Source organism: Podarcis raffonei, chromosome 6, assembly GCF_027172205.1.
Source record: "Podarcis raffonei isolate rPodRaf1 chromosome 6, rPodRaf1.pri, whole genome shotgun sequence".
In the NCBI taxonomy this organism is placed as follows: Eukaryota; Metazoa; Chordata; class Lepidosauria; order Squamata; family Lacertidae; genus Podarcis; species Podarcis raffonei.
Window position 1 is genome coordinate 708,635 of NC_070607.1, and position 25,485 is coordinate 734,119.

Here is a 25,485-nt window from a genome sequence, read left to right on the forward strand (position 1 = left end):
CTGGCGGTTAGTCGAGCCTGTCCTCAGTCTCCACAGCGCAGAGAACGCGGCTCTCGCTCGGCCAATCGCAAGCTTCCCCTGCCAGGACGCCGGGGAGGGACGGAGGGGGCCTTCCCCCAATCAGCGGCCTGGACGGTCGCGGCCTCTCTCTCAGCTTCCCCCCGCGGTGCCGGGACTTGATTGGCCCGCCCTCCCATCTCCCGCCTCCCCTCGCCACGGCCGGCGGGCAGCGGTGAGGCACGAGGAGAAAGGCCGTTTCTGAGGCGCCCATAGACGCGCGTCTCCCGGGGCGGGAGCTGCCGCCGCTTTCGCCGACGCATGACTCTCTTGGCGCGCGGGCTGCACCCGATGCGGCCGAGGGACACGAAAGGGCAGCCAGGCCGCCCCGGGGACCTGTACACGTGACGGGCGCTTCCCACGTGCGTCAGGCGGGAGGGGCGGTCCTGCGAGGGCCAGGCGGCGGGGAAGCCGAGGAGGCGCCGGCCGCAGGCGAGCGGGAGCGGCCATGGCCGGCGACAGCGAGCAGGGCGTGCAGGGCCGCGGGAGGCCGCCCGGCGACGGAGCAGGCGGCGGCGGCGGGGAGCCTTTCCTCATCGGGGTCGGCGGAGGGACCGCCAGCGGCAAGGTGAGCGGGGGGCCGGGCGGCGGCGGCGCGCTTCCCGCCCCAGGCGCCTCTCTGCACGCGCTCAGAGGCACTGTCGCCATCCAGATGGAGAGGGGCGGCTCTGCGACCTCACCGGCGCCTCCGTGGCTGAGGGAGGGGGGCTAGAGCGTCCGCCACGTGCGCGCAGCCGCCGCGCCGCGCCCCGACCTCCCCCGCCCCCGTGCGCGCGCGCCCGCGCTTGAGGCCGGCCGGCTGGAGCCCGGGAGGGGCGGCCGGGGGGCCTCGGGAGCGCGCGCGAGGGGGATCGGGCGGCCACGCGGCGGCCTCGAGGGCCGACACGAGTGGGCGAGCGGGCTCCCGTTCTCCGTGTACGGGAAGCTCCGGGCCCAGAAGTGGCCCTTTGTCAAGGCAACAGCTGCGCGTGGAGCTCATTGAAGTAGTGTACGGTAATAGCGAAAAGTTTCCCCCAAAATACTGGTACAAGGATGGCATCCCTTTTTCCCCAGGCGCTGCTCTGCTGACCCTTAGAGATTGGAGTGGTGGGAGGGGGGTAGGTTTGCAGGCCTGCCGGTGAGTTGCTGGGAGCAGGTGCTGAGGGGGGAGCAAGCTGCTATGAGCAACAACCCCGTCGGGTTCCTTGTGCAGCTAGCTGGGTGTCTCCACATTCCCGCAAGACAAAAGCCAGATTCCGACTATCCTGTTCTAGAGGGAAATAAGAGCTTAGCCTGTCCTTCAGTGGCTAGAAAGCCCTCATGGTGGCTTTGCTCTGCTGGCTTATCCTTTGGTGGCAGGAATATGGTCACGGACTGGTGGGATCCTTCTCTTTCTGCTTCTCCTGCAGCTGGACTGATGAAACTCTAGTCTTGTTTCTGTTTTCTCCCCTCAAGTCCTTAAGACCCTGCATGCTTGGGGGTTTATATACTGTATTAAAACAGCCACTTGAAAACTCTTGATACCCGCTCCCACTTTTTTTCCAGGCTTTGTGTTGTTCCTGAGACTTGATAGTCTTGAAGCAAAACAGCATGTCAGAATTCTAGGTTTCATCTTGCACCTGCCCTTCCAAATGGCAGTTTGCAGTTTTGAGTGCTGCAGGTGCTTCCGTTCTGGGTTTCTTTGCAGATGTCGGGGGTGAAGGCAACACAGATGTCACCATTCCCTCAGCTTCTAAGAAACTTGAGAGCTGTTCCTCCATTTTTCTTAAACTATTTACTGAGCTCTATTAGGAAAACAAATTAAGAGATGTTTTTAAATAGTGAGGGTTTTTTTGTTTGAAATCACAACTCCCACTTTTAACAGCTGAATCAAGTGGCCAGTAATTGTTTGTTTCCTATTAAATTGAATTAATTTGGCAATGATTTTTAATAATTTGAAAATCAATAAAAATAATTGAAAAAAGTAATTGTTTGCTTCCTGTTTAAGTATTTGACCAATAAGTTCCACCTCCCCAATTTTCCTTGTTTTCCAGTGCAAAGCAGCCAAAGTACAAGACAGATGTACTCATGGTAAAAATCAACAAGGTTCTCTTTGGGCCTTATATGTGAACCAAAAATAACAGCTAGCAAGGAAATAACATTAAAGAGAGAGATCTTTAATCCAGGACCCCTGGATGGTTAAGTCCAGTCAAAGGTGACTATGGGGTGCTTTCCAAGCCGAGGGAGCCAGCATTTGTCCACAGACAGCTTTCCAGGTCATGTGGCCAGCAGGACTAAACCGCTTCTGGCTCAATGGGAAGCTGTGCTCCTAGATACTCTGCCAGTATATGGAGAGAGGGGTGTCATGGTGGTGACTGCTTAGGACCATATGGCAGAGCAAAATCTTGCTCCTTTCTAAGCCCTTTTCTAGGGCTGGGTGGTACAATATAACATTCAGAACTGTTTTTTGAAGTCTGTATCATGATAACTGTTTAATAATTTAGTTATTGGCAATATATCACAAATCATAGGGAGGGGGATGTGCTATGCACATATAGCCAGCCAGTGCTGCTTTTGATTCCTGTGCAGCTCAGCTCTCTGCTACCTCCTGCAGGGGCAGTGAGTCACAAGGCACTGGCAAAAGCAGCCAGCAGAAACTTCCCTCAGATGCTCTTGCTTTAAGTAGGCTAGTAGGTGGTGCACCAGGCTGGTAGGTGGCTTATGGAGATGCCGGTCTGAGCTGGCTCTGGGCTTCTTGGTGGAAGCCCCTTTCCCCCTTCCTTTCTCCTGTGAAACGTTATTTACTTCAGAATAAAAACAAAAACTTTGCCCTACTGTTTAAGCTTCTTTCCTCACTTTTCCCCTTCTGCATGTTTGTGTGTGATAGTCTCCCCACCCTTGTTATCCTTCCCATTTTCTCCTTCTCACCCATGAACTCTCCCAATTCTCCCCTCCCCCCTTTGCTTTCTCACATTGTTTCACCAACCCTATACTTCCTTATGTGCTGCTACTGCTTCCTTTTTATTCCCTCCCACCTACCCCCACTGGCAAAAAAAGGAAAGGGGAGAAGTGTTTTTATTTTCTGGGGGTGTTTATGTTGTTTGTTCCCCCTAAATAGTTCCCCTCCATATAAAAAGGAAGATTTTAGGAAGAGGTAAGTAAAATTTTATCATTTTTAGACCCGTTAGTAGTAGCAGTTGCCAAGACATTACCACATTTGCCTCTACATAGCTCCATCCTTATTTCAGACATTTTGATGTATTGGTATATCACAGTGTTGAAAACCAGATACCACCCAGCTTAGCCAGTATTCCTTGGATGCCCTAACCCAGGCTTCCTCAACCTCGGCCCTCCAGATGTTTTTGGCCTACAACTCCCATGATCCCTAGCTAGCAGGACCAGTGGTCAGGGATGGTGGGAATTGTAGTCTCAAAACATCTGGAGGGCCGAAGTTGAGGAAGCCTGCCCTAACCTGTGATCTAGGATGTGCTGTACACTTCTCAATAGTTGAGCAGAAAACAGTTTTATTGTTAGAGATTCTTGCTTTTAGTCAATGCTAAAAATGATTCCTGTGCAACAGATTAAGAATGAAGCATAATTTGCTCCTGGATACACAAGCTTCTGACATACGGAAAAGAAAACAGGAAAAACCCTCTAGCTAGGCTAAATGGAAGGCTAGAGTTTAACACACCTTATCTGAACTCTCTTTAAGCATTTTCTGCTGGTTTTCCCCTGTGGAGAAGTGATTTTTGGCTTACCGAAAATATTGCAATATCTAGGATATTAGTGTAGGTATGATTGTGGACTAGTGTGTCAACTCTAAAACAAATGGTAGTTGTCCACTGGTGAGCAGCAGCAGCTCATGATATTATATAAACAAGTTATTTCTAATGAGTCTACACCATGGGTAGGCAAACTAAGGCCCGGGGGCCAGATCCAGCCCAATCGCCTTTTAAATCTGGCCCATGGATGGTCTGGCAATCAGCATGTTTTTACATGAGTAGAATGTGTCCTTTTATTTAAAATGCATCTCTGGGTTATTTGTGGGGCATAGGAATTTGTTCATTCCCCCCCCCCCAAAAAAAAAATAGTCCGGCCCGCCACAAGGTCTGAGGGACAGTGGACCGGCCCCCTGCTGTAAAAGTTTGCTGTAAACAGTTTAAAAATGAATGTCAATACAAAGTCCACCATCATTATACCCAGATGGTAGGGGGAGACTTGCTGAGAATGGGAATTTCTCCCACTAACAAATCAATCATTCAGAATCAGATGGGTTTTAAATCCTGCCACAAGTTAATAAAATATTTGGGAGTGCAGATAATTAAAAATCTGTCAACTCTAAGGAAAGCAGGCTTTACACCATTAGTTTTACATGTACAATGGGATTTTAGATCTTGTAAAGACCTACATTTATCATAGTTAGGACGTACAGCTGCTGTAAATACAGCTTTCCTTCTGAAAGCTTGGTTTCTCTTTCAAGTGTTGCCTATCATAAAATTGTCAAGCTGGCAGGCACTCCAAGGGTCATCTAGCCCAACCCCCTGCAACGCAGGAATCTCAACTAAGGCATCCCTGACAGATGGCCATCCAACCTCTGCTTAAAAACCTCCCTTCCAGGAAGACAGTTCCACTGTTGAACAGCTCTTATGGTCAGGAAGTTCCTTTTAATGTTTAGTTGGGATCTCCTTTCTTGTAACTTGAATCCTCTGGAGAGGAGAAAACAAGCTTGCTCCCTCTTCCACGTGCCTCCCTTTAGATGTCACTCTCCTTCATGGTCATCTGTGAGGGGTTCTTTAATGGTGATTCCTGCATTGCATGGATTAAACTAGATGAGTCTTGGGGGTCCCTTCCAACTCTACAGTTGTGATTCTAAAACTTCCTTGTGTGGTTCAGGGAAGGAAGGGTTTCTGTTAAGCTTCATTGTTTGTACCCTACTAACTCATCCCCATTTCTAGGACACTTGCTTTAAGCTGTTACAGGCCTGAATGGGCTGTTGCCCTCTTCCCTCCATTTTCCTTGTTGTTGTTTTTTTATTTTTGTTAACTGACCCTAGCATTGTGTGTCAACTCTGTTGGGTTGGCAGGATTTCTTGTCTGTCTAGGCTTGACTCCCATCAGCTTTCTATAAATTCTCGGATTTGTCAGGTTATCTTGGGGTGTATATTTAAAAATCATCTTTAATTTGCAGATTTAAATGCTGCTGTGTCTCCTGAGTATGTAGAAACCACTACCTTGTTTTTCTGTGGTTCCCTTTCACTTCCAGGCTGGCAGGTACTCAGTCATCAGAGTTTGCTATTAGGCCAGGGGATGGTGATAATTGAAGGCAATTGAAACATCAACTGTTAACATGTCAGTAGAAGCAAAGGTGAATAGAGGAAGATTGAGGGGAATTTCCCTGTTTGAACCTGTAGCAGTTGCTGATATCCTGGAAATAGGAATTGGAATTAGGGGGGATACATCCCATGAGGTTAAAAGGCTCTCTGCTTCAGGACTGGCAGCCTTCTAGTACCATATAGCACAGTGGGGAAAGTTTTTGATTGGGTGGGAAAGGGAGAAAGTGTCCACCAAGAGTGCCAGAAATGTACTGTGAGATGTTTGTTCCAGGCTGACTAGAACCCTGATTTGGAGCACTCCTATTGGGGACTAAGGATAAACTGCAATATATTGTAGGTTTCCTATGGAATTTATTATAATGACTATACGGAAAGGTAACAGCTAGAGATGTTCTGGAAGGGGAGGAGGCAAATGTAGCTCCCAGCTGAGCCAATGAAGTGAGCTTTGCTTCCAGTAGAATGATCACAAGTTAGGAGCCCTGCAGAAAGTCTCAGTAAGCTCTTCTGCTGTCCGGTAGATTTATCCTGTTCCTTTGACTAGTGTAGCAAACTGGAGTACTTACAATGAGACCTCCTGTCAGGAACATCAGAACCGGCCTGCTGTGACCTTGACCTGGCCTGGGCTGAGCCCAAGTCCCGTAAAATAGTGGAGCGTTCCCTGCTTGGTCATGCCCCCCCCCCAGTGCCCAGATATGATGTACTTGATGAGTGCTGGAAAGAAGGTTGCAGACTGAGCTGGAAGCAAGTCGCACTACCCTTAGCCCAAGGTTGGGGAGGGATGGTCTGTTGACATTTGAAAGACCAGCAGGAGACATGAAATCCTCGCTGGGAGAGAAGCAGCTGGCCAAAGGACAGTCCAGTGGAAGGACAGAGCAGTGGGCCAAAGCCTATATAAGAATATATTTTCTGCCTATGATGTCAATGCTCAGGTGTTGTCATTGCCTAATGCTCTGGCTACTGATTTTGAGATCCACCGATTTATATGTGGAAAGGGAAGTGGCTGAAGATACATGCCTGCCCCTTCTGTCAGCATATTTCTACTGGAAAGGAAAAGATGGGGGTGGGGTCAGGAGGTGCTTGGAATGCCTTCCAGCCATGGGGCACAAACCTGTCTCCTCCCTGGCAAGGGAGAGGCAAGGAGATCAAATTAATTGTGGGTATGTAAGCTTGAAAGGGGTGAACTAACAGGAATGAAAGGACTGCCTGTTAATGAAGGACAAGTATGCCTGCAACATTTATAAAAGAAGTTTTACATGCTTGATCCCTGCCCTATGAACATGTTCCTGCTGGACTAGGTGTTGCAGGGCCTTCACTTTTCTGTTCTTTCCAGGGGACACAGTTATATATTTGGCAAATGTTGCCATACTCCTTTCCAGAGGAGCCCCCTGCCCCTTGGAAGCTTGCGGATAAGTTGGGTCCTTCGCAACTGGAGGGTCAACACCTGTCAGTCCTTCAGTCCACTTCAGATTATGTTTCTCTCTCTCTCTCACTTTGCATCTTTTGCAGTCCTCTGTCTGTGCCAAAATAGTCCAACTGCTTGGTCAGAACGAAGTAGACCATCGCCAGAAACAGGTGGTGATTCTGAGCCAGGACAGCTTCTATCGTGTGCTCAGTACAGAGCAAAAAGCCAAAGCTCTCAAAGGCCAGTTCAACTTTGACCACCCAGGTAACTCATCATGAAGCCTGGGAAGGGAGTAGAGGGGCATAGGCTTTTTCCTTAGCTTCTACTTAGACTTCCCAAAGACAGAACTGGGAAATTGCAATGTCAAAACAACCTGCCCTGCTCAAGAGAGATCATTTGAGAGCTTTTGAGAGGAGGCCCCACCTTGACAATAGGATAGATTGTTATTGCTGCTGCTGTTGTTATTATTTATTAAATTTATATGCTGCCCTTCATCCATAGAGCTTAGAACAGTTCACAGCAAAAAAAATGCAAGATAAAAGCACAAAATACATAAAAGAAGAAGAAAAACAAAACAATAACCCTTTCCCCTGCAAACCTCTTATGTTCATCCTGCTACTTTAAATTTGCTTGGAGTATAAGCTTAACCAATTCTTTCAGCTACCCAAGTTACATAATATACAATGTTCTGATCATTCATGATACTGATTATTGAAGTTATAACAATAAGTAATGAATAATTTTTGATTATTCTGTAGATGAAGTGGCTACCTAAATTAGCAGGTTACAGGCCTCAGAAAAAGAGAGGTATAGCTGATCCATAGCTATCAAAAATTAAATTAAAGCAATGATATACAGTATAGTGGAAAACAATATAAAGCCAAGGTGAAACTACAATGAGCAAAGAAGCAGGGGCAGGAAGAACAAGGTAGAAACCAGGCCTCCTGTTGGCTCCCCCCCCCCATTGTACAGGTACCAAAGCTGAAGAGGCCTTTTCACTCATTCCCAAGCTCCAGATTTCCCACTGCAGTGGAAAGTTCTGTGTAAACTTATTTCAGATAGAAAGGAACCATGAGAGCAAAGATAATCTTGTTCACTCTGATGAAAGGACTGTTCCTCTCCACTGAGTGTGACAACCATTTCTCCCAAGCTTGAAACTACAGAATTGGAGAGGAATTATCTGGCAGCTACCCAGTGATTCCCCCCCACCAATACCCAGAGGCTGTTTGGCCAAGGCTCCTGGATCACCTTTGCCAGGTAGAGCCAAAATGGCAGGCCCCCCTCCCTTTCCTGTTCCAGAGCAGGAAATAAGAGTTTGGGGGCTTTCTTGGCTGGTGCTGCAGTCAGAGCCCACTAATTCCAAGCCATCCTTTCATTCAGAGGCTTCCTTGGCCACTGCTGTCAAGTGGGACTGGGTAGAAACCTGGCAGGCACAATTTCTGGTTAACCAAAAATTGTATCTTTCTCGTGATCCAGAAGACTTCACCTAACTAGGAAGGTTTTGTGGGATGTTTATGCTTTCCTCTGAGGCTTCCTGTGCCGTACTAGGGAGACCTACCTCGCACTGAGAGACACAGCTGTTTAACTTCCCCTCTCTCATTCTTGCTACAGATGCCTTTGACAATGAGCTGATCGTCAAAACTCTTAGGGAGATATTGGAAGGGAAAACAGTTCAGATCCCCGTTTATGACTTTGTCTCTCATTCTCGGTAAGTCTGCTTCTCCCCTCTTTTGCTCTGTGCTTTGGATGTGGCGCTTTCCGTCTGCATTGCTTCTCATTAGCAGATCCTTCCAGTGAGCCCGTGGTGGAAAACATTTGCATAAAATGTAAATGCTGCATCTTGCCCCAAAACCAACCTTTAATATCTAATGGTCTAGTCGAAGGAAAATTGTAAAACAGTTCTTCCAACTTCCCTCCTGTTTATCAGAGGTAAACACTAATCTAGTGTTTGCTTTGGTAGAAGAAAACAGAGGTGGACTCCCATGTTGTGTCGGGTGCGTTCCCTGCAATGAAATGACAAGAAAGGAGCTGTTGCCTTCATTCAGTTTCACTATTCAAAATCCAGTGAATTGTAGCCTAGTGGTCTTCAACTGGTGGGCCGGGCCCCACACAATGGGTCACAAGGCTGGTCGCGACATGAGCACTCCAGTATGCAACTACATGGTAAAAGATTAAGAAATGGTTCCAGAAAGGCATGTTTGCTCTAGACGTGGGTCTGAGAAGGTAGGAGGTACTTGGTCTAGAGTTTATTTTTGGGCAACTCCATGGCAATGATGACGACGAGACATAATTTCCTCTCCTCCCCCATTGCATCTGCCCTCTTCCTGTCAACAGACCAGAGCTATTCCAAATGTTGATGGGCCTTTTAAAGCTGGACTCCTCAGAGAAGTTGAAGGGATCCATGGAAGCAGACTGTGAACATTGTGCATGCATCTTGTGAATGAAATCTCTTACATCCTCTCAGTTTAGGCTCCTTTGGTACAGGGCCACTTATCAATGTGGATGGGTTCTTTTCATGTTTCTATGTTTGCTTTTTAGTTTGCATAACCTGAGGAGGTAGCAAGTTGTGACATATCAGCAGGGAGCTTTCCCTGATCTCCTTTTTGTACTGTTTTCTCAGAAAAGAATCCTGAATCCAGTCAGACTGAAAGAGCGTTAGACTCGTAATCTGGTGAACCGGGTTCGCCTCTCCACTCCTCCACATGCTGGGTGACCTTGGGCTAGTCATACTTCTCTGAAGTCTCTCAGCCCCACTCACCTCACAGAGTGTTTGTTGTGGGGGAGGAAGGGAAAGGAGAATGTTAGCCGCTTTGAGACTCCTTAGGGTAGTGATAAAGCAGGATATCAAATCCAAACTCTTTTTTTTAAAAGATATTTATTGAAATTTTCCACTTTAATACATTAAAAAAATCAAAAACAAAAAAGTTTAAAAACACATAGAGTTCACAATCCTTATTTTTCTATAACATATTTCCCTAACTTCCCCACACCTCCCCTTCTTATATTCCAATTCAAATTGTTAGTTCAGCAAGTTCTTATCCCTGATTTTTTACCTTTTTCTATTTAGTTCATTTTAAAAAAGCCAATTTTACCTTATAAACATCAATATTTATACATCAGTACTCATTCTTAAAACCTTTTTCTAAAGTCGACCCAAATTCCCTTCCACGACTTCCCCAATCTTCATACAAATAACAAAAAAAAAATGTCCATCAGTCTTAATCTACTATCAGCCTGGAGATCTCACGTCCGAGGCTCTTAATTCTCTCTCAATTCCTCTCTGCCAGTTTTTTTGATGGTCCTTAATATTAAACACCAGATCTCGGAGAAGCTCTAGCCCAATGGGATCCATGTTTCTTCCAGCCAGACCTCCATACTTAAAAGTGGAGCCCGAATCTTGTTTCTTACTCCTTTCAAGTCCAAATGTCCCCAAAGCTCCAACTTCCACCTTAATCAGATTTGTAATCCTTGGATCTTCAGATCTCCACATAAGGAGATCTCTCCATTCTTCAATCTCCAATTCAAACCAGATTTTCGACATCCAGTTCTTATTTTCCTTTGTAGCCATCATGTCAGGCCTCTGGCTCTCCTTTGTCATCTGCAGCATTACAGCTCCTCCTTCCTTTTCCTCAGGAACAACATATATCTCTTTCTCCACACTCTCAAAGCTCTGAAGTTTCTCTTCTTGTCCAGCTGCATGGACTTCCTGAGTCAAGTCCTTATCAAATTCAATGAGTTTATTTACTGTTAAATCCAGAGTTGCAACATTTGTAGCCAAAACATCAATTTGGCCTTGTAGCTTTCCCAAGAGAACAAAAACTCTGTCCAATTTAGCTTGTATTTTCCCTCCTTCAGCCATTCTTGTAATGTCCCAAAAACCCCTCTAGAGGGATTTTGGTTACTTAATATTCCTTCCAATTCAAATCCAAAAGTCAAGTTAGTTTGTATCAGTTCTTCCTTGTTTTCAACAAATTATAACCAAATTGTAACAAATATAACCAGCAGAGACAACAGAAACAAAGTTCTCTTTTTCAGTCTTGACAGCTAATTTGACAGCTGTCAAACTCTTCAATACCTCTTCAACAGGCTCTCTCACGGATCACTCCCGGGTCCGGGGGGGGGGTGGCACTTCAGCTCCCAAAATTAGCTCTTATCCTCCAGTAAGATTTCTTATACTGCCAAATCGTGAAATTAATGTCTTTTACCCCCAAAAAAAGAAAAGATTCTCTTGACCTTAGTTAGCAGGTTCTTGCTTTAGATTATTTACAAGACGGGGAGACGGACTTCCTGTTTGCGCCTTCCCCGATCGTGCCTAATTCAAAAAGAATTTTCCTTTGCAAATCCAATTTCCGTACTACTCACGGGTTGTTGCTTTAAAGTCCAATTACTCACAAGAAGAAGTCAGTGCTCTCCGGCCATGGCAATGCGGCTTCACTTTATGGGGTGTGACTTATCAAGTATTGTGGCTGCATAATTCCATTACACCCAAATAACAGATTAATTTAGAAACTCAGAGTTTGTTTTAAAAACTGGGTGATGAAAGGTAGATGGTCTAGAAGAAAAAAGTGAACTTGAAATCCTATGTTTCTGGCACAAGAAGCTCTGCACTACACAGCTAGCAAAACTGAGCTTTATCTGGTGGTGAATGCAGACTGTCAAAAGTCACCAAAACTCCCATGCAGAGTCCCAATGAACGGCACTTTTCCTTGCCAGTTTCTAATAACTTTTCTCAGCCTGGAATGAAGTCTTATTACAAATAGAAGTCTTATTACAAATAAGCTGAAATCTTATTAAAATTAATGGACACAGAAATTGCAGTAAATACTAGTAAATACTGTGACATGGAAAGTTAACATTATAAGAAAGTAAGAAAACAGCTCACCCTAATAAAGCACTCCACTATCAGGCAGGTGACCTGAAAACAGGAGACATTTAAATTTGAGGATGAGAAAATCCAAAGAAGTCAACCTGAAAGTTTTCTTAATTAAATGGATCAGTGAAGTATGCCTGGACATGCAGTGGTAGAGGAAGACATAAAATAACTAATTAAACTCTAGGACCAAGATCTCAACAGGCAGACCAACAGGCAGTCTTGATACATTTCACTAGGTACCCTTTCAGGCTAGAGGAGATGAGAGTCAGAACATCTTGTGCAACTTGAAATGGGTCCCAATTTCAAATGTATCAGGATCCTTGCCCTGAAACTCCAGAAGCACAAATCTCACTGCCATTTCACAGAATGCCTTTGTAAAGCAAAACAAAAAAAAATTTCCTTCCAGTAGCACCTTAAAGACCAACTAAGTTAGTTCTTGGTATGAGCTTTCGTGTGCATGCACACTTCTTCAGATACACTGGGATACAGCCAGTGTATCTGAAGAAGTGTGCATGCACACGAAAGCTCATACCAAGAACTTAGTTGGTCTTTAAGGTGCTACTGGAAGGAAAAAATTTTTTTGTTTTGACTATGGCAGACCAACACGGCTACCTTTCTGTATTTGTAAAGCAAGACCTGCTTCTCACTGGGGCTTTGCATTTAAGCTGCTGTTTCTCAACAAATGAAGTGGCACAAACTGCAAGGATATTGGAAGCACTGGACATTGAGGTACCACAGTCTGTGGAGCTACCACATGAAAGATGTTATTACAACCTTGATCCCTGTATGGGACAGCTGTATAGCCCTGCATTGCAGGGGGTTGGGCTAGATGATCCTCAGGGTCCCTTCCAACTCTGATTCTGATTCTATGATTGTAACTTATTTGAGCAGAAAGGTAGCCCCAAAAACCTGGAGATAGCATTTGTGGGAGGAGGAGGAGAAGAAAAAACTGAGATAAGAGAACTAGAGCCCATAATCTCTGGCAGCTTCCTCCTTTAAAGGAGAATAGTGTCACCTGTCTTCCTCTTAGGGGGGAAAAAGTTATAGATATTTCCAATTAAATACCTTTCCCAGTGGTCTCCAGTTCCTGTCTTCTCCTCACCCTCCCTGCCCCACCACCTTTTGTATACAGTCGTACCTTGGAAGTCTAACTGCTTAGTTCTCGAACGTTTTGGCTCCCAAAGAACAAAACCTGGAAGTGAGTGTTCCGGTTTTCAAATGTTCTTTTGGAAGCCAAACATCCAACAGGGCTTCCGTGGCTTCCGATTGGCTGCAGGAAGTTCCTGCAGCCAATCAGAAGCTGCGCTTTGGTTTTAGAATGTTTTGGAAGTCGAATGGACTTCTGGAACAGATTCCGTTTGACTTCCAAGGTAGGACTGTATATTGGTTTCTCTTGTTCCAATACTTTTGTGTAGTTTTCCAGTGCTGATAAAAAATATTTGAACATGCAGTGTTAAGGTCTCTCACCACTATTCAAGTTTAGATTATAAACACCTTCCAGATTTGTTATCTTTGCTTATGAAACCAAGGATCCATGGGTAGTGCTGTAGAAATAAACAAAAACCACTGGAAACATCTAAAGTAATTTTTAGTGACATTTCTGATGCTAAAATTCAGTACTTAGATTCTTTAGTCGTATAATTCTGTTGTTTTTGTAGTGTATGGCTCAAGACATAGGTAAAGGTAAAGGGACCCCTGACCATTAGGTCCAGTCGTGACTGACTCTGGGGTTGCGGCGCTCATCTTGCTTTATTGGCCGACGGAGCCAGCGTACAGCTTCCGGGTCATGTGGCCAGCAGGACTAAGCCGCTTCTGCTGAACCAGAGCAGCGCACGGAAACACTGGACGGTAATCTACTTGCACTTTGACGTGCTTTCGAACTGCTAGGTTGGCAGGAGCAGGGACCGAGCAACGGGAGCTCACCCCGTCGCGGGGATTCGAACCGCCAACCTTCTGATCGGCAAGTCCTAGGCTCTGTGATTTAACCCACAGCGCCACCCGCGTCCCTTGGCTCAAGACATATACCTCACAAAATGTTTGAAAAACAGAATATTGGGATGCCTTCAAACTTGCACATTTATTAGGGCATAAGCTTTTATGGACCAAAGTTCATTTCATCAGTTATATGCCTCTCACTTGAGGATTACTCTGCACCCATCTAAGAATCAATCGCATATTTGGTGCCTTAAAAGAAGCAGCTGAGAACTATAAAAAGTTTGCAACAAAAGTCTTGAACTCTTTGGAGGAGTGACTCCATGTGTCAAAAATGAGGCTGCTTCCTGCAGATCTTTTGTCTGTCTGTTCCTAAACTACCATTTTTAGTTCATGGATCTGTTTGAGAACTTTCGAGTCCTCAGTTGTAGTTCACGGGCATACTGAGTTCTGAGTGATAGGCTTGGGAAAGATAAAAAAAACAATCCTTTATGTGCTCATCCCTTCCTTTTCTTGAAGTTAAACCAATCAAAGTCCACAGGTTTTCTTTTTTTAAAAAAAATAATATTTTTATTAAGTTTAACAATAGAAAAATAAGACAATAAAAACACAGAAAAACAATATAAAACACAACAATACAAGCTTTCACAATACATAAAATACAAACATTTAACAAGAGAGAAAAAAAGAACAACACACAAAAAATAAGATAGGAAAAAACACAAATCACTCTTTTCTAGTTGTTTATCTTCAATTAACTTATTTTCCTGACTTCCCCACGCCTCCCTTTTTTATATCCCTTTTTAACAGTTAGTTCAGCAAATTCATCTACTATTTTGTCCTTATATATTTTACCTCCCAAATTTCAAATTTTTATCTCTTATTACTAGAACCCCTTCATTTTATTTCAATGTCATCAGCATTCATACATTTTACAATACTTCTGTAAATAAATTTTAAATTTCCTCCAGTCTTCTTCCACCAACTCTTCTCCCTGGTCTCGGATTCTGCCAGTCATCTCAGCCATTTCCATATAGTCGATTACTTGCATCTGCCATTCTTCCAAGGTGGGTAATTCTTGTGTCTTCCAATACTTTGCAATGAGTATTCTTGCTGCTGCTGTAGCGTACATAAAAAAAGTTCTATCCTTCTTTGGCACCAATTGGCCGACTATGCCCAGGAGGAAGGCCTCTGGTTTCTTCACAAAAGTATACTTAAATACCTTTTTATTTCATTATAAATCATCTCCCAGAAAGCCTTAATCCTCAGGCACGTCCACCAAAGGTGAAAGAATGTACCTTCAATTTCTTTACATTTCCAACATTTATTATCGGGCAAATGGTATATTTTTGCAAGCTTGACTGGGGTCATGTACCACCTGTATATCATTTTCATAATATTCTCTCTTAAGGCATTACATGCCGTAAATTTAATCCCAGTGGTCCACAACTGCTCCCAGTCGGCAAACAAAATATTATGACCAATATCTTGTGCCCATTTAATCATAGCAGATTTTACCGTTTCTTCCTCCATTTCAACTCCATTTCAACAGCAAATTATACATTCTTGATAATATCTTAGCATTGGGTTCTAACAATTCTGTTTCCAACTTTGATTTTTCCACCTGAAAGCCAATTTTTTTATCTTGATTGTAAACCTCTCTTATTTGAAAATAATGTAACCAGTCTCGCACCTTCCCTTTGAGCTTCTCATAACTCTGCAATTTCCGCTTGTCACCTTCCTGTTCCAAAATTTCACAATACTTTGGCCATTTTGCCTCCATATTAAGATTTTTCATAGCTTTCGCTTCCATAGGTGATAACCACCTTGGGGTTTTATTCTCCAAAAAATCTTTATATCTTGTCCAGACATTAAATAGCTTTCCTGACAATATGGTTTTTGAATGCTTTATGCGCTTTAACCTTGCCATACCACAAATATGCATGCCACTCAAATACATTATCATAACCTTCAAGATCTAGGATATCAGTGTTCTCAAGAAGTAGCCATTCCTTCAACCAGCAAAAAGCTGCTGATTCATAATAAAGTTTAAAGTCCGGCAAGGCAAACCCCCCTCTGTCTTTAGCATCAGTAAGTATCTTAAATTTTATTCTGGGCTTTTTGCCCTGCCAGACAAATCTAGAAATATCTCTTTGCCACCTCTTGAAACAATCCATCTTGTCAATTATTTGTAATGATTGAAACAAAAACAACATTCTCGGCAATACATTCATCTTAATGACAGCAATCCGACCCAGCAAGGAAAGCTTCAAATTCGAACAAATCTCTAAATCCTTCTTCACTTCTGATCAACATTTCTCATAGTTATCTTTAAATAAATTTGCATTCTTAGCAGTCATATTCACCCCCAAGTATTTTACCTTCTTTACTAATGTCAGATCTGTCTCTTTCTGAAACCTCTCTCTCTCCATCGGCGTCAAGTTTTTCTCCAAAACCTTAGTTTTTAACTTGTTTAACTTAAAGCCTGCCACATGACCAAACTCCTGGATTAATTCTAAAGCCCTCTTGGTACTAGGTACTGGCTCTTGTAATGTCAATACAAGATCATCTGCAAAGGCTTTAAGTTTATATTGTTTTGCTCCGACCTGAATACCATGAATCAGCTGGTCCTTTCTTATCATATTTAGCAAGACCTCCAGGACCGAAATAAAGAGCAGTGGGGAAATTGGGCAGCCTTGTCGTGTCCCTTTCTCAATTTTAAATTCTTCTGTCACTATGTTATTAACTATAAGTTTAGCCTTTTGTTCAGAATAAATTGCACCTATACCATTTTCAAAATTTTGTCCAACCCCCATCCCCTGCAAATTTTTCTTCATAAAAGTCCAAGAAATATTGTCAAAGGCTTTCTCCGCATCTACGAATATCAAAACCGCTTTTGTATTAATATTCACTTGTAACTTTTCCAAAATGTTAATTACATTTCTCATATTATCAGACAACTGTCTACCAGGGAGAAAGCCAGCCTGGTCTTTATGTATCATTTCTGCTAAAACTTTTTAAAGTCTTTTAGCCAAAATATCAGCAAAAATTTTCTAATCCACATTAAGCAGGGATATGGGACGATAGTTCTTGAGTTGTGTCTTCTCAGACTCAGTTTTAGGTATAAGTGTGATGAAGGCTTCTTTCCACGACTCCGGCGCCTTTTCCCCCTCCATGATTTCGTTGCAAACCTCCTTTAGTGGTTGAATCAAATAGTCCTTCAGAGTTCTGTAGTATTTGGAGGTTAATCCATCAGGCCCTGGAGATTTTCCCAGTTGCATAGTCTGTATGGCACCTTCAACCTCTTGTTCTGATATTTTAGAATTCAGCAATAATTTATTTTCTTGAGAGATTTTTTGTAATCCATTGGTTTCCAGAAACTGATCAATTTTAGTCTCTGTCTGTGGCCCTTGTGTATAAAGTTGTTTGAAATATCTCTGGAAGCAGTTTCTAATCTCCTGTGGGTTTTGTATGTTCTTTCCATTCACTTCAAGGTTAGTCAACGTATTTAACTTATGTCTTTTCTTCAGTTGCCATGCTAGCAATTTCCCACATTTGTTAGCAGATTCAAAAGTCTTCTGTCTCATCTGTTTAATTTTCCATTCTATCTCCTGATTTGTCATTTTCATATATTGTGCTTGGTAAAATTTGATCTCTCTCAAGATTTCCTGCGACTTTGGTTTAACTCTAAGCTTCTTCTCTCCTTCTTTTATTTTTTCCAAGATCTTTCCCTTTTTCTCTTCTTGAGATCTCTTTTTTATTGCATTCTGCTGAATCAAAAATCGTCTCATCACAGCTTTACTTGCATCCCAGATTACCCTTTTTTCCACTGATGTCTTCAAATTTATCTCAAAATAGTCTTTCACCATTTTTTGGGCCTTCCTAGTAATTTCTGGATCTCTAAACAAGGTGTCATTCATCCTCCATCTGAAGGAGCCAGTCATTGTTAATTTCATTTCCAGTTTCACAGGGTTATGGTCAGAGCAAGTTTTGGGGCAGATTTCCACCTTTCGAATCTTTGGAGCCATTCCTCTGGTTATCCAGATTTGGTCAATTCTTGTCCAGGTCTTTTTGGCTTCAGAAAAGAAAGTCCCTTCTTTACTTAGGGGGTTCTTAGTTCTCCAAGTATCAATCAGATCCATATTGTCTGTCATTTCAAAAAAAGATTTCGGTAGTCTTCCATCTTTTGTTATTATTTGTCTGTCTGACTTGTCCATATTTGTCGATACCACTCCATTCATATCTCCAAGCATTATGATGTTATAATCCATAAAGTCCAACAATGTCTCATGCAGTTTCTTAAAAAATTCTGATTTCCCCTCATTTGGTGCATAAACACCTACTATCAAGAATTTCTCTCCTTGGGCCTGTATTTCAATTGCCACAAATCTTCCTTGTTCGTCTTTAAAGACAAATTTTGGGGATAAACTTTCGCATAAATCACGACTCCTCTCTTCTTAACTTTGTCTGGTGAAATAAATTCTTGGCCCAATCTTTTGTTAATCAATACTTTCCTATGTGTTCTAATCACGTGGGTTTCTTGCAGACAAATCAAGTCCAAATTTTCTTTTTTCAACAAATGAAAAATTGTTTTCCTCTTGTCAGGGGAATTCAGACCCCGGATGTTCCAACTTAGTGCTTGAAGAGACATTGTGTTGTTATTCTGTAGTCCCTCCAACTGCTCCCGTCAGTTGTTCTTGATCAGTGGGTGGTATTACTTTCTCTGTTTTTTCCGAGCCTGATGGTAGGTTCCCTATGTCCTGGTCTCCTGGTCTTAGTGCCTTCAGCTCTTTTTCCGTCTCTTTCTGTAGGTCTTCCTCGTGATGGTTCAGAAATCTCACAAAGTCCACAGGTTTTCTCACTTATTTCTTGGGCTGAAAAGAATTCTCAGGAAATTGCAATCCTATGTGGATGGAGCAACAAACTGCTCCCAATCATTTTATTTATATAAATAATTATATGCCATGTTTTGGCTCCATGTTACCTAAACATATACAAATAAATAAAACTAATTTAAATGTGAACAATAGCCTAATAAAAAAACAAAAAACAAAAACAGGAGCATCATAAGAGCTTTGGATCAGACCCAGTTGTCATCTGCATGGCTTTCCTGACCATGCATTACGGTAATCTCTTTTGCGCATATTAACAGCAAAGAAGAGGCAGTGACTGTGTACCCTGCTGATGTGGTGTTATTTGAGGGCATCCTGGCCTTCTACAACCAAGAGGTTCGGGACCTATTCCAGATGAAGCTCTTTGTGGACACAGATGCAGACACCCGACTCTCCCGCAGGGGTAAGTTGGTAGCCTTTTCAGATGAAGAGGGGAGTAAAAAAGTTTATTTTGAAAATGAAGTTCACAACAGTACAAAAGCAAAGCATTGCACTTGAGGATAACGTGGTGGTGGTGGTGGTGAGGGAAAACCTTGTTTTCCTATAGTTGTCAGGTTTCCATGTTGGCTGATCTGAGCTTTCTGCTCTCCTACTTTCAATGCCCACCGGGTTCTGGGGGGTGAGGGGTGGAATGCTTTCTAAAGACACTGAGTCTTGTCAGCTGTCTCTCCCCTGGTGCTGCTGCTGCTTCCTATTCCTCTCCCAATATTTCCCACCTTCTCCCCTCTGCAGCCTTTCAGCTGGGACCTCTCGCAAACTCCTGTTGTCAATCTTCTCCTTCTTCTCTGCTAGGTTCAGGTGGAGGAGGCGGTATCCACCATTCCCCCGCCTCCTCTACCCAGTCCCTGACAAGAGTGGAGGAAGGGGGTACTTTGTGGGTTGTCATTACCCACCCTTTCGAAAGGGTACATCTAGGGGCAGGGCAGCCCCTTTACCCGTTCAACTTCTACCAGCTCCACTGCAAGACACTGTTGCTTCCTCTGCCAGCAGCCCCCAGGCACAGCACAGCAGTAGTTTTCTCTCTCCCTCCCGCTCTCTTCAGCTGCCTCCTTCCCCCAGGGCCTTGCAAACCTCTGGAGGCTCCTGGTGGTTCAGGGTGGAGGAGGTGGAAAATGGATGGAGAACAGTGGAGCATTTACTGTGAAGATGGAGCTCGCCTGAATGAATATTGGCCTTGGGGCGCCTGTACAGGGTACCCCAGGAGTTCCTCACCCCAGGAGGTTACTCCCTGGCTGCAGAGTTTGTGGGGCACCTGCAAAGGCCCATTTGGGTGCTGTCTCCCCCTGGGATGTGACTTTTGCCCCCGAGGGGCTAGCCTGGCTTGTATAGGCTTTGGGCCTCCCCTCCCCATGGTCCAGCAGCATCTCCCAGTTGGAAGGACGCCTCCAGTTGGGAATGGCAGCAGCTTCCTCATGCGAGCAACCTGGAGGCAGGCACAGCTAAGAGCCGTTGGGGCTGCTGAGCCCACCGTCTGTGGAGGCTACTGTTCAGCACCGTGGGAGTGGCCCTGTGGTGTCTTACATGCATCTTGTTCCTCATTGCAGAAGTCTCATACCCCTTTCCAAGCTGGCTTTGAGTAGCGCAGTGTTGTATTTTCCCCACTCAGCACAAGTTCCTGTTCTTACTAACTTCTTGGGGCCGGGGGGGGGGGGGCCGGGACGGGACACTTTGGTATTCAAGTTTTATTTCCTTTGTTTAAAGAAAAACTATCTCTGTAGTTTAAGCCTTGCTCTTTGCAGAAAAAGAAAAAGCAAGCCGCTTAGAGCACCATATTCTGCTTGGCTGGGCAACCTGTCAGTGTAGCTGTGTTCTAGCTCTGCTGCTGTCAGTCTCCTCCTCATGGTTTCTTTCCCCCCTGCAGTTCTCCGAGACATAAGCGAGAGAGGCAGGGACCTGGAGCAGATCTTATCTCAGTATATTACATTTGTGAAGCCAGCCTTTGAAGAATTCTGCTTGCCTGTGAGTAAAGGATATGGCCAGGGCTGGCTCACAAGGGGGAAAGATTTGTTGGGTGCTTTCTCTTCCCAGTTAGAGCTTTGTATTCCTGTCCATGAGAGAGATTAACTTTGGATATTTTTGTGCTGGACATTCCACAAACAGGTGCTCAAAATAAATTGTGGCATATCAAGTTGGTTTTTTGCAGGCTCTTTGCACTCGTCACAATTTCTCACACTTTTATCTGTTACCATAAGGGCTGAGGGCTTTCTGTGAATGCATCCCTGCTGCAATTCCAGGGTCTCTTTCTGCAGAGCTTCCTCAAGTGATCCTGCAACAGCTTCCATATTATTAAAGTTTTGTCACACTTGAAAGATGTAACAAATGTATCATGGCATAAACTTCCGTAGACTAGATACTGTGTAAAAGTGCACACAAATCCATATCTCATGGGTGTGCATGTTTTTTCCTTGTTATATAACTTTATTATCATTAATAATAATAACTTAAAATTAATTTTCTCTATGTCTCCAGTTCAGGGAAGGGCTATCAGTGGCTACTCCACACTGTGTGTGTGGTCTGTCTCCACTGTCAGGCAATATGTCCCTGAATTGCAGTTTCTGGGAATGACAGGTGGAGAGAGTTATGCTCTGGCTCTGGGAGGCCACTGTGAGTGCTGGACTAGTTGGGCCTTTGGCCTGATCCAGCAGGCTCTCCTTATGTACTTAAGGGGCCACAAAGTCTCCTCTTTTTTGCTGTGAAATGTGGAAGCCGGCAGCAGTTCTGCCAGGGGAAAAGGGGAGCAAGGAAAGGTATTTTCAGCATTCATTATGTCATCAGCTGTTTGAGCTGAGGAGAAAAAATTCTAAAGCAGTTCTCTCAAACTGGTAACAGCTCTGGATTTCATCTGCAGCACCCTGTAATGTGATTTTATCTTTCTGGCAGACCAAGAAGTATGCTGATGTGATTATCCCAAGGGGCGTGGATAATCTTGGTGAGTAGTTGACGTTCCAAGTACAATACTTGCTTTTGACTTGTGCAGCTGTTTCTGGAGAATGTGAAACTGGAGAGGGTAATTATGAGGATTTGGCTATCATAGAATCATAGAATCATAGAGTTGGAAGAGACCACAAGGGCCATCGAGCCCAACCCCCTGCCAAGCAGGAAACACCATCAGAGCACTCCTGACATATGGTTGTCAAGCCTCTGCTTAAAGACCTCCAAAGAAGGAGACTCCACCACACTCCTTGGCAGCAAATTCCACTGTCGAACAGCTCTTACTGTCAGGAAGTTCTTCCTAATGTTTAGGTGGAGCTTCTTTCCTGCAGTTTGGATCCATTGCTCCGTGTCCGCTTCTCTGGAGCAGCAGAAAACAACCTTTCTCCCTCCTCTATGTGACATCCTTTTATATATTTGAACATGGCTATCATATCACCCCTTAACCTCCTCTTCTCCAGGCTAAACATGCCCAGCTCCCTTAGCCGTTCCTCATAAGGCATCGTTTCCAGGCCTTTGACCATTTTGGTTGCCCTCCTCTGGACACGTTCCAGTTTGTCAGTGTCCTTCTTGAACTGTGGCGCCCAGAACTGGACACAGTACTCCAGGTGAGGTCTGACCAGAGCAGAATACAGTGGCACTATTACTTCCCTTGATCTAGATGCTATACTCCTATTGATGCAGCCCAGAATTGCATTGGCTTTTTTAGCTGCCGCGTCACACTGTTGCCTCATGTCAAGTTTGTGGTCAACCAAGACTCCTAGATCCTTTTCACATGTACTGCTCTCAAGCCAGGTGTCACCCATCTTGTATTTGTGCCTCTCATTTTTTTTGCCCAAGTGCAATACTTTACATTTCTCCCTGTTAAAATTCATCTTGTTTGTTTTGGCCCAGTTCTCCAATCTGTCAAGGTCGTTTTGAAGTGTGATCCTGTCCTCTGGGGTGTTAGCCACCCTTCCCAGTTTGGTGTCATCTGCAAATTTGATCAGGATGCCCTTGAGTCCATCATCCAAGTCGTTGATAAAGATGTTGAATAAGACCGGGCCCAAGACAGAACCCTGTGGCACCCCACTAGTCACTCTTCTCCAGGATGAAGAGGAACCATTGATGAGCACCCTTTGGGTTCGGTCAGTCAGCCAGTTACAAATCCACTGAGTGGTAGCATAGTCAAGACCGCATTTTACCAGCTTCTTTACAAGAATATCATGGGGCACCTTGTCAAATGCCTTGCTGAAATCAAGGTAGGCTACATCCACTGCGTTCCCTTCATCTACCAGGCTTGTAATTCTGTCAAAAAACGAGATCAGGTTGGTCTGACATGACTTATTTTTCAGAAATCCATGCTGACTATTGGTGATCACAGCATTCCTTTCTAGGTGCTCACAGACTGTTTGCTTAATGATCTGCTCCAGAATCTTCCCTGGTATTGATGTCAGACTGACTGGGTGGTAATTATTTGGGTCCTCTCTTTTTCCTTTTTTGTAAATAGGGACAACATTTGCCCTCCTCCAGTCTGCCGGGACTTCGCCTGTTCTCCAGGAATTCTCAAAGATGACTGCCAGTGGTTCTGAGATCACATGTGCCAGTTCTTTTAATACTCTTGGATGCAGTTCATCTGGCCCTGGAGACTTGAATACATCTAAACTAGCCAAGTATTCTTGTACTATCTCCTTAGTTATTCTGGGCTGTGTTTCCTCTGCTGAATCATTTGCTCCAAATTCTTCAGGTCGGGCATTTTTTTTCTTTATCGGAGAAGACTGAGGCAAAGAAGGCATTGAGGAGTTCAGCCCTTTCTGTGTCCCCTGTTTGCATTTCACCATCTTCTCCTCTGAGTGACCCCACTGTTTCTTTGTTCTTCCTTTTGCTACAAACATACCCATAAAAGCCTTTTTTGTTGCTTTTAACCTCTCTAGCAAGCCTGAGTTCATTCTGTGCTTTAGCTTTTCTGACTTTGTGTCTACACGTGCTGGCTATTTGTTTGAATTCCTCTTTGGTGGTTTCCCCCCTTTTCCATTTTTTGTACACATCCTTTTTTAATCTTAACTCAGTTAAAAGTTCTTTAGATAGCCACCCTGGCTTCTTTAGGCACCTTCCATGTTTCTGTCTCATTGGTAAGATGGAAGCCTTGGAAACAATGCAACAATTCCTTTTCTTATTCCTGCATTGCAGGGGGTGGGATTAGATGACTTTTGGGGTCCCTTCCAACTCTGCAAGAAAAGGATAAATTTGTTGAGAGAGGACCATGGTGTGGAGTAGAGCTGCTGAGATGTTGAGTATGTGTGGAGGGCGATGAGGCATTTTGAAGGAAACCTGGGACTCTATGCGGACTATATTCTAATCACTCCTCCTCTTCTCTGCCCAGTGGCCATCAATCTGATTGTGCAGCACATCCAGGACATTCTGAACGGAGGCCTTGGCAAGCGCCAGCCCAACGGCTGCCTGAATGGCTACACTCCTCCCCGCCTGCAGCAGCACTCAGAAGCAAGCAGCCGGCCACATTGACCTCAGGGCTGCTGCCTTAGGAACTGAATGCCCTTGGTTCCTGCCCTGTATTTACAGCCCCATGTACAAACACGCTTGCCAGGCTTGGTGGCTTCTTTTCTGACTGATGGATAGATTGATGAGTCTGTGCTAAGGACTCTTGCTTCCATAGTCAGATTTTGCCTTCCTAGGGTGGCTCTGCTCCAAACTCCAACACGGGGCAATACATTCCTACAGTGATTTCTAGGTTTTGTGGAGTGGAAAGGTGGCATCTCTGTCTTTGGGGAAGATGGTGCTGTGTGCAAGGCATTGGGGGAAGAAATTGAACCAGAACTGGGTGCCCAAATGGCCCTGCCACTAGCTTTATATCACATCTGGACCTCAGGTTTGTATTATCAGCTAGGAAGGGGGGTAAGGAAAGCACCATTTTTGGCTTGTGCTTTCAGAAATGTAGATCATTGGGCTCTGGTATGATGAGAGATGGGGGAGCTGTTAAGAGAAAAAGGTTTCAACTGAAGTCTCACCTGGGCTCAGAATGCCCGTTTTCATCCCCCTACTGCTGAGCAATAGTTTTGCAATGGGCTAATCTTAAAAGTGATGAGAGCAAAGCAGACACAGCTCCCGAGTGCTGCTTGGCTTTAAGCCTGCACCCATGTGACTATATGGCCACATACTCTCTGCCTTCCCAAGTATTCCTGAGCCAGCCTCAGAACTGGTATTCATCTGATGCCTTTGGATCACCAGAAGTTCTGCATGTTCATCCTAGTGGTGCTAAACACAAGAGTGTTGTGTGTCCATCCCAGCCAGGGAGCAATGTATAGATACTGACTTGGATGAGCAGGGCTAATAGTGAGCATTTCTGACTGGGCCCTGGGAATGAATGGGGAGTGACCAGGACACAGGAAAAGGGGTGCGTGTGCCATGGTGCTCAGTGTAGGGTTGTGTTGATACAGATTGAAGCAGTCAACAATGTTTTCTACCACCCCCACCCACCTTAATGGTGTGGTTGGAGAGAGAAGGTGCTTGTATGTCCTCTGGTGTTTTGGGTCCTGGCTGACTGACAAGCCACAGCTAAATATTAGCAGCTTCCTGCTCCTGTCCTAGAAGGGGAATAGGAAGAGCCACTTGTTTTGCCTGCAAGTCTAGGAGGCTTGTTCTTCAGGGTTTAGATGGAATTTCTGGATAAGGTCAGGTGGGAGAACTCTTGGGACTTTGCTCTTTTCCGTAATTATTGCTTTCAAGATGTAATATTCAGACTTAATAAAGGTGGCATGAAAAGTGTATTGTGGTTTTTGTTTATAATTTTGGTCACGCTAACTACTCTTTCCTAGGCGTAACATCAGGTGCTCTAGAATTCTGTATTTAAAAAGATCTCCTGTAGCATACACATTGAACTCATCTGTATGCATGAGTTCTGTTTGCACACATAAACTATGCCATTCTACACACATTATCGTAACATGCCTTGCAAAATTTAGAATGGTCTCTTTTTCTGAACAATGAATGAGAGCTGGGAACATGTGACAAAAGGAGAATGGGCTGTTGCTGCACCTAAAAATAAAGTTGCGAAAGGTGCAGAAAAAGGCAACCCAAATCATGAAGAGGCTGGAGCAAGTCACCTGTGGGG

General features: G+C 44.3%; 1 protein-coding gene and 1 long non-coding RNA gene across 2 annotated transcripts; both read left to right on the forward strand.

Moving 5' to 3' along the window:
- The first annotated feature begins 403 nt into the window (after positions 1-403).
- Positions 404-25,139, forward strand: UCK2 (uridine-cytidine kinase 2). Its single transcript, XM_053391031.1, has 7 exons — positions 404-625; positions 6,854-7,013; positions 8,361-8,457; positions 18,707-18,849; positions 20,308-20,405; positions 21,327-21,375; positions 23,740-25,139. The coding sequence occupies exons 1-7, from the start codon at positions 506-508 to the stop codon at positions 23,877-23,879; spliced, it is 807 nt and encodes a 268-aa protein (XP_053247006.1). The 5' UTR covers positions 404-505; the 3' UTR covers positions 23,880-25,139.
- LOC128415164 (uncharacterized) lies at positions 13,470-18,581 on the forward strand. The gene is made up of 2 exons (XR_008330877.1): positions 13,470-14,095; positions 18,407-18,581. It is a non-coding gene; the product is annotated as an uncharacterized LOC128415164 (long non-coding RNA).
- Positions 25,140-25,485: the final 346 nt, after the last annotated feature.

Coding starts and splice junctions, on each gene's coding strand:
- UCK2 (XM_053391031.1), top strand. CDS start 506: ATGGCCGGCGACAGCGAGCAGGGCGTGCAGGGCCGCGGGAGGCCGCCC. Junction 626..6,853: donor GAGGGACCGCCAGCGGCAAG/GTGAGCGGGGGG, acceptor CATCTTTTGCAG/TCCTCTGTCTGTGCCAAAAT. Junction 20,406..21,326: donor TTGAAGAATTCTGCTTGCCT/GTGAGTAAAGGA, acceptor TCTTTCTGGCAG/ACCAAGAAGTATGCTGATGT.